Source organism: Dasypus novemcinctus, chromosome 12 (genome assembly GCF_030445035.2).
Source record: "Dasypus novemcinctus isolate mDasNov1 chromosome 12, mDasNov1.1.hap2, whole genome shotgun sequence".
Taxonomy (NCBI): Eukaryota; Metazoa; Chordata; class Mammalia; order Cingulata; family Dasypodidae; genus Dasypus; species Dasypus novemcinctus.
Window position 1 is genome coordinate 95,069,800 of NC_080684.1, and position 18,818 is coordinate 95,088,617.

At 50.6% G+C, this 18,818-nt stretch overlaps 1 protein-coding gene across 1 annotated transcript; it reads left to right on the forward strand.

The window, feature by feature from the left end:
• On the forward strand, positions 1 to 18,754 carry ISX (intestine specific homeobox). The gene is made up of 4 exons (XM_004477770.4): positions 1 to 1,236; positions 15,054 to 15,205; positions 16,822 to 16,956; positions 17,792 to 18,754. The coding sequence occupies exons 1-4, from the start codon at positions 1,020 to 1,022 to the stop codon at positions 18,029 to 18,031; spliced, it is 744 nt and encodes a 247-aa protein (XP_004477827.1). The 5' UTR covers positions 1 to 1,019; the 3' UTR covers positions 18,032 to 18,754.
• Positions 18,755 to 18,818: the final 64 nt, after the last annotated feature.

Below are 18,818 nucleotides of genomic sequence, written 5' to 3' on the forward strand. Positions count from 1 at the left end.
ACTCCTGGCGAGGACAGATCAATGACTGTCAGCTCCCCAGCTGACTGTTGATTGAACAGAGGGAAGGAGTCCCCTCAGTACTGCCGCGGGAGGCAGGTAAGGGGGGTGTAAGCAGGAAAGACCCCAAAAGGAAGGGAGAGGCACCTGGGGCTGGAGCCCATGGACGGGCTTGTGAAGTGAGGTCAGGGGAGCTGCGGGGGGAGATGGAAGAAAGCCAGGGCCAGACGAGTGACACCTGAGAAGGTCTCACCAACACAGCTCAGGCCAGACCTGTCCAGAGAGGAGAGAAGCCTGGCAGAGAGCCCATGACCCCCTTTCTTCAGCCTCCACCTGGACAGCAAAAGCGCTGGCCCCCCCAGAAGGCCTGCTCTTGAGTGTGGACGCAGCAGAGCTGAAAGGCCAGAAGACCTTCTGCCGACAAGCTCCAGGGCTCCCAGCGGCGCTCCAGCCTTCTGGGCCAGAACAGGTGGGAGAGCACCACCACCCAGAGCAGGGCCATAGGTGGACACAGCCTCCGGAGCAGACACCCTTCTCCCTTCAGGCCCTGTGGTCTTTCCCATCTCCCTCTAACCCCTGGTCTTCACTGGGCATTGGCCCCAGGGACTCCTGGCCTATGCTGGTGATCGTGAAAGCAAGTGCTTTCAAGAAAACTCTTGACTGGAAGATTTGGCCTCAATTTGGCAACCGTGACTCCTATGATATTGAGACAGTGAGGGCTCTGTGGGCCCAGAATACAACACATTCCAGCTCTCGCTGCCCGGTCAGGCTTTTCTGATGGGACCTGGATCCCCAATCCTGAGGATGTATTGAGGTGGGCCGTGGAAGTCCCCATGGAGATGGACTCGTGCCTGGCTAATCCGACACGAAGCTCCCCGTTCTCTACCTCTGCCTGCCCGCTTGATCCCAGAAGGTTCTAGGGAGTGAGGACGCCACCGTCCACTGGCATCATCCTGGCACACACAAGCCCGTCTCCCTCCCTCTCTCTCCCTTCCTCCCAGCCACCCACGGAGGGCACCAGCATGGGTCCTGCTTCCTGCGGGGGTATGGAGAGGAAGATCTTGGGGTGCTGTGAGGCCCCAAAGAAGCTGGGCCTGTCTTTCTCCATCGAGGAGATCCTAAAGAGACCCACTGTGAGGAGCAAGGGGGACAAGACGGAAGGGACAGGTGGAGAGGGCCCCGGGCCAGCAGCAGCCGCAGCCTCCAGGCCCGAGAGGCCCCTGCAGGACCAGCCCCAGGGTAAGTGTCTTCTGATCATTTCTCCCTCCACTCCCTGGAGGTCACAGCCCAGCTGGGCCCAGGCAAAAGGGTCTCTGTATCAACAGAATAGAAGACTAAACTTCAGAGCCATGTCAGGCACAGGCTAGTGGCCTTATCTACCTTTCTATTTAGCCCAGAACTATGGTTTTTCAGATGGCGACTCCAAGGCCCAGTCAGTTACAGAATCTGGGGACCCAGGGCTTGCTCCCAGAACCAGGCCACAGCTAAGAATGCCAGGCGCCGTTTATTCAGCCTTTCCAACGTGGTGGGCGTCGTCCTGGCGGCCGTACCTGTCTTCTCTCTAATTTCTGTAGAAAGGCATGAGTGTCATACTTTCCCAGGGAAGTGTTCTCATTCAAGAGAAGAGGGAACTACCTCCCCCGAGGTGCTCAGCTGTAAGCAGAAGGCCCAAGGTTAGGAAGAGGCACAGCTGCCCCCAAATCCACCTGAGCTGGCACACTCTTCTTCATAAGCAGAGTTCGGCCTGCACAGCTTCTAGTGGCTTCTGCAGCTTTGCCCGGGGTCTGCCCATTCTGAACACCCTCCACGGTCCAGCACCCCACCCCCCAGGGTGCATCCCCAAACAGTAATGACCAGAGAGATTCCAGGCCCTTCCCGGAGAGCCGGCTTGAAGAAAGGACAAAAGGGGACTTTAGGACATCACGGTGGACAAATTTGTCCTGCAGAGGGTCAAGAAGGGTCAAGAGCACGGGTGTGAGTCTGTGCTCTGCCCAGCTTGCGGTGTGGCCCTGGGAACAGCCTTTTCCCACTCTGACCACTGTGAAATGGTTGGGGTGAGGGAAGCAGGAAATTGGAGCTCAAGGCCCATTTGAGTCTGATAGTTGACAAGCCTGAAGGAGGTCACGTGAGGCTCCCTGTTCTCATCCCCTTTTCACCCCTTTAGTCCAAGGAAAGAAAGCTTAGTGGAACCCTTGACGTCCTCCCCTGCCACCCAGAGAGCCCTGCTCCCTTGCCCAGACTCCACGGGGGGGGGATGGGGGCTTCTCAGCTGCGGGCACGGGAAGACCCTGGAGGTCTCCTTGTCCCAGGGAGCTGACAGGTTTCTGTAGCTGAGTGTGGCAATGGGAGGAGGTCCTTCCCTTAATTTTTGGAAGTTCATTAACATCTTCCAGTCAACCAAATGGGCAGTCACAGAAGCAGTTGTCCTGGCATTCTAACCTGAGACCCTCCTACCGCAGCTACAAAAAATCCATTTTTACCCTCTGTATCACAAGGAGAGAGAGGAGCAAGAAAAAAGAGAGAAAAGAGAACTGATCTCCCCTCCTGTGGCCTAAGTCCTAGCCTAAGGACTTTGCATGCAGGCTGGGAGTAAAGGGGCCACTCTTTCTAAACCTCCCGAAGGATCCTGGCCATTCTCCTGGACCCAGAGCAGAGCCTCAGCCAGTGCTGGCCAAAATAGCAGTCAGACCTAACACTGGACCGTGCCCTGTGGCTCTCAGCATTTTCATGACTGTTTTCCTGTCCAATGATCACGATATGAGGCAGGGAATAGTGGTCTCGGCTTGTAGATGCTGCAGTAGAGAGACGATAAATCACCTGCAAAACCTCTGGGAGGAGGTAGTGCTAAAATTGAACCCTGGGGCCTGAAACCATCCGCCCAAGATTATCTCTGAACACAGTTTAAATTCGTCCATCTCCCATGTGCTGTAATTCAGCATTTCCAAAGCCTGGTGAGGGTCCCACTGGCTGTTTTCAAGATGCCTATGGGGATATGCAAAGGTTATTATGCCAATAGGCCTGTAGTTCTTGCCACACTAACCTTCTTTTTACAACATGTGATATTGGTTATCCGTTTACAGTCAAGATAGGAGGTTTCCTTTCTAAAAAAGAAAATTTAAGTAAAAAAAGTTAAGTCTATTTGGGGAAATGCTAAGTAAATAATACTACAGAGGGGATGCCAATGTGTCAGAAAACTGCACAGATACTTTGCAGAAGTTGCAAGTGAACTGGAGCCTCTAAAACACCCCTAGGTGAGAAGGGCAGGGAGCTGGTATGCAAGAAGCGTGGGCTCTAAGCCCAGATGTGGTCCCAGCTCATAGGAGGCCATCAGGAAGCCACGCCCCCAATCCGTGCCTCGGTTGCCACATCTGGAAGCGGAAAGAACAGAACTAGAACATTCTTGAGGTCCCTCCTAGCTCTGACTCACCACAGCTAATTCAACAACCAACTTGGAGGAGTCACTCATGGTTATTTTCCCAGAGAATCTTCCTCTCTAGAGAAAGGGTAGTGGCCATGTTCAGGCAGGACAGGGAAGGGTGGGCCAGAGGGCAACCCCTCTCCCCGCCTGGCCTCTCCCTGACTTCCCAGGAGCCCCCACGGCCAGTCCTGTGCCTGTTGCTGCTGGTATATCCAGCTCCCTGTCGGTTTCCTCCCCCCATGCAGGACAGAGCAAGAAATGGAAAAGCAACTGGCACAGAAACCATGCACACAATAAGAACAAGGGAGGATAAATTCCTCTTTGTGACCTTTTACTCACCTGATTGACACTCACCTCTTGACATTGAAAGGGCGAATGGAGTGGCTGGAAAACATTAACTCCTAATTCATATTACCTGGGAAGCTGGTTAAATGCTGCATCTCGGGCCCTACACCCAAGATTCTGACCTATTAGGTCCAGGGTGGAGCCCAGGAATCTGCATTCTGACGCACTCTCTCAAGCGATTCTGATGGAGGTGGTCCAAGGACCAGGCTTTGAGAAGACTGAAGCTCAGAGAAGTGAAATGGCTTGTTCTGAGCTAGAGAGATGGAGAGTGCCAGAGCGGGGACTGGAACCACTGCTCGGCCCCAAGGCTGGGTCTCCACCTCCCTCCTTGTTTCTCAGGTCAGGCACCATGGCTCCTCCCCACATCTTCCCACTCTTGCCGGGACCCTCTGGATCTATGGATTGGACCCTCCCAGATCTCAAGTCAATGGGAAAATTCAAGGGGCTCTCCCAACATGAGAGCAGGCTGAGCCCAGTGCCCACTCCCTCCTCCTAGGACAGGCAAGCCCCCTGCAGCCCGGGGACCCTCCACAGTCAGAGGAAACCCTGTGTGGAGGAAGGTTCTTTGTGCTGGAGGCAATGACCCTAAAAAGAGAGAGCTCATCTCTGCACCTTGCCCACTGACAACCCTCTGCATGGAAATCATGATCCCTGGGGGGGGGGGGGGGGGGGGGAAGGGGAAAGGAAAATGGGCAAGGACAAGGTACTAAGGGTTAACCTGTGGGGAATTCAGATGGAGTCCCACCCTACTCATGTGCCATTCATTCCCTCAACAAATGATTGCTGAATACTTACTATGGACCAGGAAGGTCCATAAAACCAGACACAGGAGCCCCTCACTGGCCCTAGGGTGGAATTGGCAACAATGGAAGCCCCTGGAAACAGCACCTTCAGGGAGTGCCGGCTTCTGCCCATCTTGTCTCTGGTAGAACCAGCAAGGAGCATGGTGGGATTCTTGAAACTTGAGGAACATTCTATAGCAGGGGTTGGCAAGTTATTTCTGAAAGGGGCCGAGAACTAAATAGCTTAAGCTTTGTAGGCCAAATGGTCTTTTTGCAACTACTCAGCTCTCCTGTCCTATCTGAAAAGCATCTGTATTTGATGTGTAAATGAAGGAGCATGGCTATGTTCCAATAAAACTTTATTTACAAAAGCAAGCAGTGGGCCAAATTTGGCCCTCAGGCTATAGTTTGCTAACCCCGACCTTCTAAGATTAAGTCCTAACTCATGAGTGTAGCCTTCAAAGTCTTTCACAGACTGGTCTGCTCAAAGCCCCAGGCTCATCTCCCAGCACCTGCTCTGACAGGGCTCTACCCTGGAAGCACTGGAAGCTTCTATCTGATTTCCAAACCTTTCCTACTCTTTAAATGTCTCAATATGTTTGTCTTAGAAGTCACTGCCTCTTCCTCCCTTCTTTCTCCTCTTTCTTCCCATCTTCCATCCCCTCCCCTCCTTGTCCTCTTGCTCCTTCCCTCACCTCCTCCTCCTCCCCTGCTCTGGGCTCTGGAAGAGGGAGCCCGGCTGGGGGCTGGGGGCCAAGGCCTGTGGTGGCTCTCATCACCGGGCTCTCAGACAGGCAGCCCAGGGGCTCCCGACAGCGCAGGGCACAGCAGGGCAGAGACGTCGAGCTCAAGGCTCGTCCTTCCCCCGGGGTGTGCGTGGTTTGGTCGCCCTCCACTGCGCCCCCTCTCTCAGTCCCTACTGTCAGAGCCACAACCCTACTTGGCCCATGGGGACATTCCTACAGGGCTCAGAGGCACCTGGAAGCTGGTTCTAGAATTAAGAACCTGGTTCAGAGTTAGGCCCTGTGGTGAGTACAAAGAATTACCAGGCATGACCCCTGCTGTCCTCAGAGCATTGTGTGCATGTGGGTTCTCCCAAAAGTAGGCCCTAAGGAAAGGATTGGCACACAGTAGTTCATTTGACAGATGCAAGAAACCTCAGCGGGGAAGTAGGACAATAAACCAAGGACATTTTAATGCCAGAAATTGCATAGGATCAGTTATATCTCATTCTATTCATTAGAAGCAAGTCACTATCTTGGGCCCACCTTTAAAGGGAAAGAAATTTGCAGACCTATCTTATAGCCACCACAGGTCTTGATTTGGTAGTTGAGGGTGGTGTAGAGAGCAAGACACAAGCATAGCCCCTGTTCTCATCTAGCTGTTAGTCTAGGAGAGGAAATAAGCACCAGATAATCAAGTGAAAATACAATAACAACTGCATGATGTGCTGGGAAGGAGGGTTATGGGGTACTGTGAGTGCCCATTCCAAGAGAGGTTCAGCTTGCACGGAGATCAGGGAAGGCTTCCTGGAGGAGGTGATGATTGAACTGCAATCCGAAGGCCAAATTAACTATGTGAGAGGGAAAAGTGTCCCAGATACAGGGAACCCCAAGGCAAGGACCTAGTGGGAGAAGAAATGGTCGAGGAACAAGATGAGGTCTGAGTGCTAGCGAGGGGCCACACTGCACTGGGCCTCGTAAGCCATGGTAGGGATTATTTTTCTTTGTATGAAGAACCATTTTAGGGTTTTAGGCAGGAAAGGGTACAGTCATCAGCATTAATGAGAACTGTGAACTCTTTGGTTCCAATTGACAAAAATGGTCTTAGGCTAGCTAAAATAGGGAGGGAAATGTGTTGCCCAGGAAAAAAATTGAGAAATAGTTTTCCCAACCAAGCTAAGGGAAGAGCAGGGTCATAAACAAGCTTTTGCCACCATAGAAGCCAAACCTATCAAGTCTCTCCAGCTGCTTCTCTCTGCATGTTGACGCAGCTCTTCTCTCACTGCTGACTGGCACCCTCCGAACGGCTTCCAATAGCACCCAACTATTACACCAACCTCCAGAGACTGCCCTCAAGCACTCTTCAGTCCCAAGCCCAAAAGTCCCAGAGGGGGGACACATTGGCCAAACGTGGGTGAAATGTCCCCCTCGAAACTGATCGGGTAAGGCCAGAAAGTGTGGCTGAGAGGCCTGGGTGTTTGGGCCTGGACTGGAGTCTGTTGTCACTGACGCTCCGCGTTTCCACGCTGTTCCACGCTGGGCTCACGGCGCCTTTTCTCAGGACCCTGATAACTCTTCATGGGTGATCTTCAGTCTCCACTCATGAACGCTCACCATTTCCTCTCTAAGGACAGGGTTGTCATAGAGGCTTGTGTCTCCTGCCCCAGAGACTCCTTGTAAGGTGCCAGTAGTTAATTATCTGTTGCCCGGAAATGGCTCTTCCCCTCTTTTCCGTGTCCTGTGGCTTTGGATATCTCTCATCCGGGCACGAAATCTGCCAAATACCTGCTACTTGGTTTGGCCTTCTACATGTATTTTACCAGAAAGAACAGTTAAATTCCTCGATTCTTGGCAGGGAGTGTAACTAAATATGGATTTCCCACACTGAGCAGAAGCACGGTCCAGAACACTTCCTGTGTAACACCAAGGAACATCCTCCGGCTGCGCAGCTAGTGTTGTCTAACTGTTCCCCCGCATTGTCACAACTATGGACTGAGAGGGGAGCAGGGGAAGAAACACACACACCACTTCCCAGGGTGGAAAAATGTTATCACTGTTAAAATATCACAGCACTATCAAAGCATATGAAATCAGAACCATCTAGATGAAGCAATTTCATAGAGACAGAAAGCAGGTTAGAGATTATCAGGGACTGGAGCTCAGAGGGGGTGATGCCGAGGAGGGAAACAAGGAGTTAATGCTTAGTGGGTGCAGAGTTTCTGTCTGGAGTGATGAATATTTAGTAATGGGTGCAGGTTGTAAAGCACAACATTGTAGATATAATTAATGCCATCAAATGATGCAATGAAAATGATTAAAATGGTAAATTATATATATATAAAACCAAAGTAATTTTTTACAAACAGCACGTGACATCAACCCATAGATACCTTGTGCCTGGAATCTGTGTCCACCCCCCATGTTTTAGCCTTGCCAGGCCTAAGCCCAGTGTCATTTGAGTTGTACTGTATGGCACAAATACTACATACATACATGCAAAGTGCTTTTGAGATCCCAGAGGAGGGAATAATTAACCCTGCTTAAGGCTATCACGGAAAGCTTCAGAGAAGAAGTGACATTTGGGACAAGAGTCAGGCAGAGGGAAAGCATGGGCAGCAGTCCAGAGAAACAAATTTTGTTTGTAAAACAAAGAAATTCAGGGTGCTGGAATCTAAGAATCATGAAACAATGAAGCAAAGTCATAGGAGATGAGACAGGTAAAGTAGACTGAAGGCCAAGGGTATCAAGCCAAGGACTTCAACCCTGATGTTTGTACACAAGCATTTTCAAAACCTATTTTGGAGGAAATTTCCCTGTGAGATACCTTGGATGATGGGGAGACTGAGCAGACTGCCCTCTGGTGCCCCCCACACTTCAATCTTCAATAAAGTAGCTCTCCTGGTATTTGTTTCATAGGGTTTCCCTGTGCAAAGGGTACAAGTACTGTTTTTCTGTTTGTTTGGCCATTAAAAAGTATTTATTGGGAACTGGGGAAAAAGAACAGAGCTTGCTGAGAAATGGGAGAGAAAGGATAGAAATATGCACCGATATTTGATGCAGGCTTCTCTAGGCAGAGAGAGGGGGCTTTGGCTTACATGGTCACCTTTTAAGCTGTTAATTATTCCTCCCCTTGCAAATGCTGAGGGGAGGGGCCCTAGCTGTTATTGGCTACCCCACCAATGGGGCCAATGGTGAGGACTGTTGAGAATATCCAAGGTATCCCCTTGGCCCCAAAAGAGTCCCAACTGGGACCTCAAGGTCAAGGTCTCAGGGGGTCTTGCAGCCACATTGTCTATTGGCCATACAATTGCTTTTTTTTAAAAGTATATACAAATGAAAAGTGTGATTAGTGAGCGTGTATGTGTCTAACTATATGAGCACATATACTGAAATCCATAAATCAAAAATTTTATGAAAAGTGAGTCCTTATACTTGGAAGAAGCTTGGCAAACAACACTCCTCAGGCTATCTAGAAAGAGCACTAAACCAATCAGCCATAGGAGCAGGACCAGCAAATCTTTTGCTCAGGAGCTTCTCAATGATCTTCTCTCAAGTGTTTCTCTTAGTGATTTGTTTATTCTCATCTCCCTCCATCCTGTTTTCTTTCTGTTTGTTTCCTTATTTACACAAGTAATTCATATTTATTATAGAGAAGTAGAAAATACAGATGTTTAAAAATAGACAATAAAAGAAACTATAACTACAATTCTACCATCTTACCTTCCAGTAATATCTACTATTAACATTTTGATTGATAGATATAGATCGACAGACAGATTAGATAATACATAGATAATGATAGATAATGATAAATCAGATAGATAGAAAGATAGATAGATGCTAAAAGAGAGAGAGAGATAAAAGATAGATAGATAGATAGATAGATAGATAGATAGATAGATAGATAGATAGATAGATGATAGAAAGGATAACACAGAAATTTTTGAAAACCTAGAGTCTGGTTTTTTTGAAACTGAAATTTAGCACTCTTAAGTGAAAAAAAAAATCATTTGTTTCAACACAGAGAGTCACAACAGGCCTTAGAGAGAAGAGAACATTTGATTGATTTGCGTTTTGACGGATGAGTAGGAGTTCACTAGACAGAGGAGGACAGGCATTCCAGACATAGAAAGTAGTATGTGAAGCACCTGAAGAATAAAGGGGTGTGGCCAATTTGGGGAATCTAGAAATGGTCACATGGGGCTGAAGTATCAGAAATGAGGTCTGGCAATAGAAGCAGATGATGCTGGGAAGGTAGAATGTGAAGAGCCCTGAATGCCATGCGAAGGAGTTGGGGAGCCGGGGAAGTTTCTGGCTTGCCTAGAAAGAAGAGGCCAACAGAGTTCCGCCCTGGGCAAACCCCTGCCCCTCACCCACCTGCCGGGTGTCAGGAGATGTCAGGAGGTGGCCCCAACCAGTCAGGAGGTATCCCCAGCCTGCAGGAAGGTTCCAGAGGGTACCCCGGATCTCCCCCATGGTGAACCCGCAGGGACAAGGCCCATTCCCAGAGCCCCTGAGCCTCGCCCTGAACAGCCCCAGCCACTTAGCAGAGGCAGAGAAGGAGCAATCAGGGGAGGGAGCCGAGCGGGGAGAAACATGGGTTTATAATTAGGCGGCCTAATCACCTGTGGAAAGTGTGTATTTCTTTGATCGATGTGCTAAACGGCTCACGTTTAATTAAGTTCTGCTGACTCGTTCTCTTTGAAGACCCACTGAAGTGTGAGTCACAGCTCATCCAGTTAATAGTGGGGAGAGGAGCAACTCCAGAGGGGTAGCAGGCCCTGCTGCCCTCCTCTGCCCACCTCCCCCATGCACCCGCTCCCCTGGGTGTCCTTGTCCTGGGCTATGGTCACCCGTTTTCTGGCTTCTGTGCCAGGAACCTGGTGGGGAGAGGCCAGGCTTGGACAGGAACTCAAGGATGTTCCCTTTCAATCCATTGCTCCTCTCGGAATGAGCCATCCTGCCTCTGCAAGGGGGCCTGGCATGCCCCCCGTCCTTTCTGAGCAGGGGCTCAGGCATCGGGCTCCCTCCCAAAGGTGGAGAATCTTCTCGCATGCACCCCATCTCAGGAGGGCAGCTCCAGAAACACGCTCCTATTTCCAGCCTTCCATCTATTGAGGTGCCTTCTGGCTCCAAAATTCCACCTGCTGAGTTCCGGGTCCTGCGTTCTTCTCTATTCCACTCTCAGTTCACACTGTTCAGCATCTCGTGCCTGCTTCCTCTCTCTTATAACCCACTGTGGTCTGTGACCCAAGCATCAGCCTTCCCCCGCCCTACCCCTTTCCTAGAAGAGACTCCTCCTGTGATGGGGGAAAGCAGTCTTCACCTTCACCCTTCCTGAGTCGTCCCCTGGGACACCGCTCTTGCCCTCTTGCCCCTCTCCTTTCCTCCCCGTGGACCATAGGCCAGTTGGTTCTGCTCTGGGTGCTGATCTGGGCACCGACCTCTGCCTGGGATGTCCTGATGTCCTCCTTCTCCCCAGACAGCAGCAGAGAGATGGGTGCTGGCCAGCCTACCCTCTTCCTTTCCCCATACTTCCAGTTTCCCCGAAACCATTGAAACTAACGCTAAGTGTGAGATATTTTCTTTCCTGGAGATGTGTGCCAATTAGAGGAAACTACAACACAGGGGACGAAACGCAAAATTAGACCCAGAATATGACTTTTTCAAGAATGCAAGGGGGAAACCTCTAAGGTAGCACTTTTCAATAGAACTTTTTGCTATGACGGAAATGTTCTGTATTGGCACTGTCCAATATGGTAGCTACCAGCTACGGCAAGTGTGAGTGAGTAACTGATTTGTTTATTTCACTTAATTTAAATGCCCACACATAGCTAGTGGCTATTGTAGTAGACAGTGCCTCTCTAAGGACTTAAGCTTTTCACAGGTACAGCCTCAGAGCCTATCCTTTATCACCTAATCCCAGGTTCAAGTCTACCTGTCTCTCCCAAAACTGCTCTTGGCCTTGTGGTTGGGTCTTCCTAGTTATCCTCCTGGGAGCCCACCCAGGGAGTGCTCCCAGCTCCAGGATCCCTCAGCCACTCTCCCCCACTCCTTTTTCTGTTTATCCCACTCTGGCTCGTTCAGTCTGGAATAACATTCCGATTGGTGCTGAGAGCCCACGGTCAATCTAGAGGCAGGACTTTGATGCTCTCAGTCCTGCAGGCTGATCCATTTGGGCCTCAGTCTTCATCTCCCCATAAGCCTAAAATGTAGGCACCCTTCCTATTCCCCAGAGAGCTTACTGGAGCTGTTGGTCACATGCACAAGCCACCACCACCATCTCCACCAACACCATCTCTCAAGGACAAACATTTATTCTGAGAGTGTATTTTTCTAACCAGCCCATAATTTGCCAGGCTTCCCTCTCTCCATAAAGCTAGAGGTCACATATTACACAGAGTAAAGATCTTTCCTTCTTCACCCTTCCCCCAAATGATACCCTTTAGACCTGCTAGAAATAGACAAAAACCATATATATTTTAATAGCTGCTCCCTTAGTTATAAATATGGAAGCTTTGAGATCATTGTTTTAGTAAGAAGTCTATTAAGTTCTTAGCCATGTTCACCTAAGTTTTCTTCTAGGGAAAAGAAGGAGGTAGCTTATTCTTGGGTTAAAATCTACATTCGGTTTCTAATACTCTGTTCTCCATGCTGCTTAATTATTTTGATTTTAGACACTGCTGTTTATAGAGAATCCTCTATTCCACAGTTCTGTGTTCTCATAAGAATCTCAATTCCAAGCTATCCTGGACATCTCAGTTTTCCAAGTCAGTCTGGATTCTTCCCTTCTGTGATTGGCTTTTTTGTTTGTTTGTTTTTTGTTTGTTTATTTTTGGTAACTTCTTATATAACTGAGTATCATTTATCATCATCTAAAATGATGACCTCAAGAATAAATGAAGGAATGAACGAATGCATGAATGAGACATTGTCAGGAGGCTTTTCCTTTTTTTTTTTAAGATTTATTTATTTATTTCTCTCCCCTCCCCCCCACCAGTTGTCTGCTCTGTGTGTCCATTTGCCGTGTGTTCTTCTGTGACTGCTTCTATCCTTATCAGTGGCATTGGGAATCTGTGTTTCTTTTTGATGCGTCATCTTGTTGTGTCAGCTCTCCGTGTAGGCGGCGCCATTCCTGGGCAGGCTGCACTTTCTTTCATGCTGGGTGGCTCTCCTTACAGGTGCACTCCTTGCGCGTGGGGCTCCCCTACGCGAGGGACACCCCTGCGTGGCACGGCACTCGTTGTGCGCATCAGCACTGCGCATGGGCCAGCTGCACACGGATCAAGGAGGCCCTGGGTTTGAACCGTGGACCATGTGGTAGGCGGACACCCTACCATTGGGCCACGTCCACCTCCCAGGCTTCTTTATTTTTGTTCTCCTGTGGACAGGCCCTTGATGCCTATCAGACACAGGGTACAGAGAAGACCTGCAGGAAGACTTTGGCAATGGAGTCACACTTGCCATCTCTCTATATATCAATTCCAATTTGTATCAGTTCGGCCTCTTAAACACACCACCACCTCTGAACACAGAATAAACATCTCTTAACAAAAAATCAAGATAGGTTGGACTTGGGGAAGGGCAGGGGGAGAGAGGGAGAAGAGAAACCAGACTCTCCCACCAAAGGTGGTTCACAAGCCAAAAGCACGTGGGTAAGCCTGCATGCCACCTCATAGTCTGCAATTCCCAAGAAGCGGCCAGGAGTCAGCAAAGTGAGCAAAAGGGCTTTGAGGGGATAAAAAGTGGATTAATGACCAAAGGCAGGGGGGTGGGGAGGGGTGAGACCAAAAGCGGACTGAAATCCCACTCTGCAGCAGAGGCGTGAGACCCGCTTGGGTCCAGAGGTGCCGGAGCCTCTTCAGCCAGCGGAGCTGCCCACAGTGGAAGCAGCTCCTCCTGGGGCCTCTCCCTGCCACAGCCCAGGGGTCCTCCAATCCAGGCAGAACCCAGGGAAGGCGTTTTAAGTCATGCAGCCTCCACCTGAAGAGAAAGAGGGTTACAGAGCATCAGGGTGGAGCTGGCCTCAGAGACGTGATAATTCAACCCACCCCATTCTACAGGTGGGAAGAGAGAGCCCAGACGGTAAATAAAATGTGGCCCAAGAGTGGAGGCAGGAACCAAACCCGCTCAGTGGGTTTTCCACCATCTAATAACAGCACAGGGACAACAAGCATGTTTGTTAGGCCATCACAAATGAAATCCACTTTTCCCTGAGTGGCTACTCCAGTTGTGGTGGTTTTACATGTTCTATTTGGGGAAAAATAAAAGTGGGCCAGATGGGAGTAAATTCAGACTCTCACCTCTTCTTTTCAGCAGCTTTGGCTCTCAACAATCACCCAATTTAACCTCAAGTGCAAGGCACCCTGTGACATCAATGTACACAATTTCAGACAAAACATTTGGCAATTTTTCATGTGAAAGTATCTTATGTGCCCAATGGAATAGAGAGCTGCCCTGGAATTTCACATTCATTCATTCATTCAGCACAAGTATTTACTGAGCCCCCACTAAGTGCCAGGTTCTGAGCTAGTCTAAGGCACAGGCCCCACCCTCAAGGAGCTCATAGTCCAAAGGAGACAGAGTCGGAGAGGATGGCTGGCAGATGTGGGCCAAATTATGCGGTTCCTGTAAAGATTTGCACTTGTCCTGCAAATATCCCTGTGGGAGCATGACATTAAATCGCAAACAAACAAACACCCAGACACAAAAACACTGAGACAGGTCGAGGGAGAGACTGTGGGAGAAAGGAAAAGGTTTTTTTTCCTGCTTTTTGAATAAGAGGCCCCCCATTTCCATCCTACCCTGGGCCTGGCAAATTATGTAGCCAACTTGTGCAGAAGTCAGGCTGGACAGCGGGGTTGAAGACAACCTGAAAGGACCTTTTTTTAAAGATTTATTTATTTATTTCTCTCCCCTCCTCCCCCCCACCCCACCCCGGTTGTCTGTTCTGTGTCTATTTGCTGCATCTTCTTTGTCCACTTCTGTTGTCAGCGACACGGGAATCTGGATTTCTTTTGGTTGCGTCATCTTGTTGTGTCAGCTCTCCATGTAGGCAGCACCATTTTGAAGTAGGCTGCACTTTCTTTCATGCTGGGTGGCTCTCCTTACGGGGCGCACTCCTTGTGCGTGGGGGTCCCCTACACGGGGGACACCCCTGCGTGGCAGGGCACTCCTTGCACGCATCAGCACTGTGCATGGGCCAGCTCCACATGGGTCAAGGAGGCCCGGGGTTTGAACCACAGACCTCCCATGTGGTAGACGGACGCCCTAACCACCGGGTCAAATCCACCGCCAACCTGAAAGGATCTTGACTGCTGCAAAGTTCAGCCTTTACTTTGCAGATCAAGGTCAGCAAACTTTTTCTGGAAAGGGTCAGATAATTATTTTGGGCTTCTCAGGCCAAATGAGCTCTGTAGCAACTACTCGGCCAGTATAATGCAAAAGCAGCCATGGAGAATACAGAACTCAATGGACATGGCTGTGTTGCAATAAAACTTTATTTATAAACATGGCAGAGGGCCAGATGTGGCCCACAGCAGCAGGCCAATCAGAGAGGAGTTTCTAGAATGTTAACTTGGCCTACACTGTGAGGATGGATCAGAGGAGGTGGGCCTAGAGGCAGGGGATTCCAGGGAAGGGAATATTGCAGAACTCCAAGCACAAGGAGTCAGGAGCCACGAGTCAGTGGTGGCAGTGGAGGTTGGAATGTCGAAACAAAGCAACAGGAAGCCTAATGGACGTGCCGACTCCACGGCACTGACCCAGCCCGGGCTCTCTCCCGTGCAGAGGAGAGGAAGGGCAAGCGCAGGGGCCGCACCACCTTCACCATGGAGCAGCTGCAGGAGCTGGAGAAGATCTTCCACTTCACCCACTACCCAGACGTCCACATCCGCAACCAGCTGGCCGCCAGGATCAACCTCCCGGAAGCGCGCGTCCAGGTACAGCGGCCCCCTCTCAGAGCGCTTGCCGCCGTGGGTGAGACACCAAGTATCCTGGGCTTTCAATAGCTTCATAAGTACAGCCATATTTGCCAAATACTCTTTTCCTGGAAATGCGATCTCCCTAGTCTAAGATCTTTTCTCCCCATCAGGGTGGAAATGGAGTGAGGTGGCATCGAAGCAATGCTACCAATCTCAGCTTCCATGACCTTCTTGGTTACAGTTCCAGAAAATGGGTCACCATCTGGCCTCATTCATACATTACATTTTAACAATCTAGACCAAGGGTCAACAAACTTCCTCTGTAATGATTTTAGGTTTGCAGGGCATACAGTTTCTGTTGCAGCTATTCCACTTTGCCCTTGTAGCACAGAAGCGGCCATAGACGATAGTAAACAAGTGAGCAAGGCTGTGTTCCAATAAAACTTTATTTATAAACGGGCACTCCCTGAGTGTCATAAAATGGTCATGTGTCACAAAATCTTCTATTTTTTTTTCAACCATTTAAGAATGTAAAAGCCGTTCTTAGTTCCAGGGACCGTACAAGAGCAGGTGGTGAGCCAGATTTGGCCCACTGCTCCAATTTTGCTCACCCTTGATCTAAGTCACACCAACGCCACTTTGGAAGCAGCATAGAGAGTGGAAAGGACCCTGGACCCAGGATCAGGAGACGTGGTTCAAGCACCAGCTGCCTAATCTGTAACCTGTAAAAGCTTCACCCCCGAGGCTCTCCTGCTCTATGCGCGGTTAAAAACAATCTTCCCTTGCCATTCACCGGGGATGCGTCCTGCCATCTTTGCACACCCCCAAGTTTGCAAGTACCACTCTGGGATAGGAAGTGCCACACCACATCCAGATACGACTCTGCCAGCACTCTCTCTAAAAGAGCTTTCCTGTGATGAACTCCTTCAAGTTCAAAATTCACCCCAGGGCCCATGTCCACATTCCACTCTTTAGTTTATCCCAACCTACTTCTCTTCTGGCTAGGGGCCACCTGTCTCTTAGATTTCTTCCCCTTTCTTCCCTTGTGGAATCAGTCACCAGCTAAGCAGGCAGTACCTGCATCTGCCGCAACCCAGAGCCCAGCTCCTGCCTCAGCAGACTCGCCAAGGGCAGGTGGCCACCGGTCAGGCTCGATCAGGGAGTGCAAGTGGTAAACCCGTGGATGCCACGTGGCCCCCCGGGGCCCGCACACTGGTGTCCTGCCAGCTGGATTCAGCCCACAGGTGGGTTTGATTTGGCTTGCACAGCGTTTTAAAACTTTGGAGCTTTCACATAAAAATCAATATTTCCAGCTTGGAATTCGGACGAGCCTACAACACTGGGCCCATGTTTCTGCCAGCTCTAGCTCACCCCAGACCCCACCTCTCCCACTTGCACAGAACCAGTTGCTGCATGCACACGTGTTCCCAGCCCGGCCCTGTAGACAATGGGGGTGGGGCTCCCAGGTCCCTTCTCAGAGGCCAAGCTCCAGAGCCACCCAAAGGGATCCAGATGCCTCAGCACTTTAGACCCTGCAGGGCCCCGGTCCCTTCTGAGGCACCATTACTCTGTGTTTGGAGGGAGGCTCTAGATGGAGAAAAACTCAGGCTTGTCTTCTCTCTACCTCACCCCAGATCTGGTTCCAGAATCAGCGAGCCAAGAGGCGGAAGCAGGAGAAGGGTGGCGGCCTGGGTGCGCTGCCCCAGCTGAGGGAGGCGGGCTCGGCCCCAGCAGCCGGCCTGGACGTGGACGTGGACGTGGATGTGACCGTGAGTGGCTCCAGCACAGAGAGGGGCGGGTGGAGCCACTGCAGGGAGGAAGCCCTCGGGGCCTGTCTACAGTAGAAAGCGGAAGGGAAATTACTTTAGAAACAACAGGGGCCAGGAAGGGGCCTGGAGGTCTGTGGGAACCGGGATAGGTTTGTATTAACTGTGCAAAACCTCTGGTTTATAGAGCAGGGTCGCAGAGCACGGTGATGGGAGGTGAGGTCAGGCTTCAGGTGGCAGCTCCACACTCACAGCAGCGTGGCCATAGAAGAGTCACTGCCTCTCAAGGGGAGCAAGAGTTATCCTCATAGAGTTTGAGGAAGATAAAATGACCATAACATGAAGACACCTCCAGGGCTGCTCCCTAAATATTTGTTGCCCACTGAGTTGAGACATAATTTTGAGGGCATAGTAGGTGCCTAACTCTGGGGATGCAGTCCCCAAGGCAGAGCTGACACTCTGCTGCTAGTTTCACAGCTAGAGGTTATTACATGCTATGATGCTATGATTGTTTAATTATCCATTTTCACTGAGACAGATACTGGGCTCTGAGAAGCAAAGGGCAAGCAGTTGCTGGGGGTGCCGGGATTAGAAGCAGGTGTCCTAGTCCCAGGTCATGCACAGCTCCCCACCGACAGGGACTGACCCCCCAGGTTTGTGCAGGGTCACCCAGGACTTTCAGTGCCAACCCCGGGAAAGTCCCAGGCAGACCAGGAGCAGCTGGTCATCCTACCCCACCCTGAGCTGCTCTAGCTCCAGGGGGGAAGGCTGGGGAGCTGCAGGGACAGCCCCAGGTCAAGCTGAGGGCTCATTTCTCTCCTGGCCTCTCCTTGCACAGGGCCCCACGCTGATGCCCGCTGCTGCGCCCAGCCTGGCTCCTCCCGCGGGCTGTTTTCTGTCGACTCAAGGTCAGCTGGTCCCCACCTGGGTCCCTGCCCGGCTCACCCTCCTCCCCCACCACCCATGGGAGGTGCAGCCGCACTCAGGTCCTCTCATCCAGCAGGCTTTCATCCTTGCACCCCACATCCTCCCACCTCCGCACCCCAAGTGGGGCAGCATCTGTGCCACTTTGACATAGGAACTGGTCATCCTCTCCCCAAATGAGCCACTCTCCTCTCCAAGTGAAGAAGGCGGGCAGTGGGATGGTGTCCCAGGCTTTGGGGGAATCAGTCTCACAATCCAAAGATCACCCACGGCCCAGGAAGCCAACCTGAATATGCCTCTTGGAAGTTTCCGCTGGATTCAGCAGCCAGGTAAACAATAAAGGATAGCCCTCATCTCTGCTGGCCAAAGGTGTTCCCCTGGTTCAGAAGACAGGTTGCATAAGGTCTCAGGATGAGCTCTGGAACAGGGAGTTTGTCCTCCTGTACCTGTGCTTCCTCTAACTTGCTGTGTGACCTCCGGCCAGCTACTCAACCCCTCTGGACCTCATCTATAATACGAGGGAATTGGACCAGATGGTTTCGGAGGACCGTTCTGGTCCTTACTTTGGTGAGCCATGGTGAGCACTGAGGGATGGAGGAAGCCAAGGAGAGGTCACTCATTCATTCATTCGTTCATGACGCATTTATTGAACACCTACTGAGTGCTCCATACATGGAACTGGATATAGAGATGAACAACACAGGCTCGCTCCCAAGGGCTCAGTCCATGCTGGCTGACGGGATGGTGCCCACCTCTCCCTGCAAGTAGAACACCTGCTCAATGGCCTTGCAGTTGACCCATGTCTAGCACATTCTTTGTGTTTTGAAAATCCCAGAGTGGGAGAGCCATATAGGAAAATTAAAAAGAAAATTTAAAACAGATTATATTTAGTGCCTTTGGTTATTCTGCTGGGTTGGGTGGGGAAGATGTCATTTCCGTAT